The 2,238-nt window shown below is 34.1% G+C and overlaps 1 protein-coding gene across 1 annotated transcript; it reads left to right on the top strand.

Annotated features, from left to right (window-relative positions):
* Nucleotides 1-208: 208 nt before the first annotated feature.
* On the top strand, nucleotides 209-1,661 carry LOC117103488. The gene is made up of 2 exons (XM_033244038.1): nucleotides 209-617; nucleotides 1,494-1,661. Exons 1-2 carry the CDS (start codon nucleotides 252-254, stop codon nucleotides 1,635-1,637), a joined length of 510 nt encoding a protein of 169 aa, XP_033099929.1. The 5' UTR covers nucleotides 209-251; the 3' UTR covers nucleotides 1,638-1,661.
* Nucleotides 1,662-2,238: the final 577 nt, after the last annotated feature.

Here is a 2,238-nt window from a genome sequence, read left to right as displayed (position 1 = left end):
TTGACAAGATTTAATTTCCAAATAGGTTGACCTGCTCAGCCATCTTTACAAGAATTTGATAATTGGATGAAGATTAAACAAATTTCAAGTATTCTACTTGCTCTAAAGTGGAAGCCATTTTTACCAGGAAATTCTGAAGTGTTTTAATCATCTTTGTTGTCTTCTGATTGCACTTATCTTGAATAGTAATTTTTTTAACTTGCAGGGTTGACACCAAATCAACACCAGTTTGAACTTGACTAGAGAAAGCCATGGCTGAGGGCAGTTGGCCCAACTTTGAACTTCATTCACTGCTTGGCTGCCAGTCAGAAAATAGTGCTGAGATGTCAGTGAGTTCACTCTCGTTGAATATGGCATCGGATGGATCCATATGGAATGATAGTCTTGAATCCAATGATTCGTTCGGGACAGGGAATGATATTCCTCGACTCCTTGACAACAGAAATGTGATATCTTCAAATTTCCTGCCATCATGTACACCTGCAGAGAGGAAATCCCTGGAATATGAAATGGTGATCAATAACCCACATGCTGTTCAGTGGTCCTTACCAACGAAGACTGTGGTAGTAAGGAAAAGTGAAAGTGGCAAAGTTGGGTTTCAATTTGTAAAGGTTAAGGTAGGTTTTGGTGTGTTATATTAAAGGAACTATACTTAGAGGATAGGTTTATTGAGAGATATAATTGAAGAAAGAATACAAAGAAAGTGGCCTTGAGGAAGAAAGAGAGTTTAATGTTTTTAGATGACCTGAAAGAATAATAATAAGAATAATATGGTAGACTTATATAGCGAAAATTGTTAAGCCCTCTATGTGCTTCACATTATAATTAATGCGGTCATTGGATTAAAAGCGCATGGAACACAAACTCTGGCTCCCTGGGAGAGTATCCCATAACATTGCAGCAGCTGCATCAGCACATTTCGGCATTTAACCCTACCAGATACCCATTAACAGATTATTTTGCCCTGTCCAAACTATCAAATTTAATTTGAAAAAAACATGTGACATACCTAAATATGACATCATATCACATCATGGCCATATATAGGCACATCATAACTATATATGGGCATACAGTAATGTTTTTGATAATCTGGATAATAATTTATTTGATCAGACTTTTTTGAATGTAAAGCCCTGTCCATACTCAAATTTTATTTGACGAAAACATGTGACATGCCTAAATATGGTCATGATGACATCACATCAAGACCATATATAGGCACCATATGACTATATATGGGCATAAAACAGTGTTTTTTCGAAGAAAATTTGATAATCTAGACAGAGCTCTACAGAATATTCTGATGGTGTCTGTCCTGGTTTTAAATTTGTAGTACAAATGTGATAAGACATCATAATACCCATATAATATGCATCATACTGTACATGTTTTTCACATTAAATTTGATAGCACTTGTGGATGTCTGTACTAATAGGTAATCTAGTTTGATTTATGTTTTTGTGCTTAATGAAGAGTTTTGTGTTTCTTAGAATTACTTACTTGTACACTCAGTAAACCGAGGATCGCCAGCCTATGATAAGTTAAAACAAGGGGACCTGATTCTCTCCGTTAATGGATATCATATGGATGATCAAAGCAATGTAAGTTTACTTCTTGACATAAAGGCTCAATGAAAAAAATGATTAGTTTATCATCCTTGCCCACATGCAGCGCTGGAAAAAGTGCATGAACAGCTGTCGGAGGCATACTGCATGTTCTGGGAAATTTTGGGGGAGAAAAATTTAACAAAATAAACTGTTGGGTTATATATGTACAGATAATATTTTTCATGGTTATAGGCACAAACTTTTTTCCAGACCTACATTGACCTATTATTGCTCCTGTTATCTCAATGATGTATTTTACTTAGAATATCAATGCACCAGCAAACAAGTCAATGGTGATATTTGGCTTTAGCAAAATAAAAAATAAAAATAAAAAGCCTCCCTTTCTAATCACTTTTCCAGCCTAGATAGAATGATAAACTTAAATCATTTGTTTTTTGTTGGGCCCAAGCTACAGTATTACTGTGAGAATAATTAACAGCATTATTTTTACACTGTATACTCTTTAATTTACAGCCTGTAAAGTAATTTCACAATTTCATTATAATACATTGAAATAGTAAAAATTCAAGTATGTTTTAAAACCAGTATTTAGCTGTCATTTGATACTTTTTAGACTTAAATCAGCATTATTTTTACACTGTATACTCTTTAATTTACAGCCTGTAAA

This window comes from Anneissia japonica, unplaced genomic scaffold (genome assembly GCF_011630105.1).
Source record: "Anneissia japonica isolate Jap-2015-1 unplaced genomic scaffold, ASM1163010v1 scaffold93295_len2238_cov175, whole genome shotgun sequence".
Taxonomy (NCBI): Eukaryota; Metazoa; Echinodermata; class Crinoidea; order Comatulida; family Comatulidae; genus Anneissia; species Anneissia japonica.
The sequence above is the reverse complement of the archived record's forward strand: the minus strand, read 5'-3'. Positions and strand labels throughout refer to the sequence as shown.

Excerpts from the sequence above, each read along its gene's own strand:
- LOC117103488 (XM_033244038.1), top strand. The coding sequence starts at position 252 with ATGGCTGAGGGCAGTTGGCCCAACTTTGAACTTCATTCACTGCTTGGC. Across the intron at positions 618-1,493 it reads TTCAATTTGTAAAGGTTAAG|AATTACTTACTTGTACACTC; the intron begins GTAGGTTTTGGT and ends TGTGTTTCTTAG.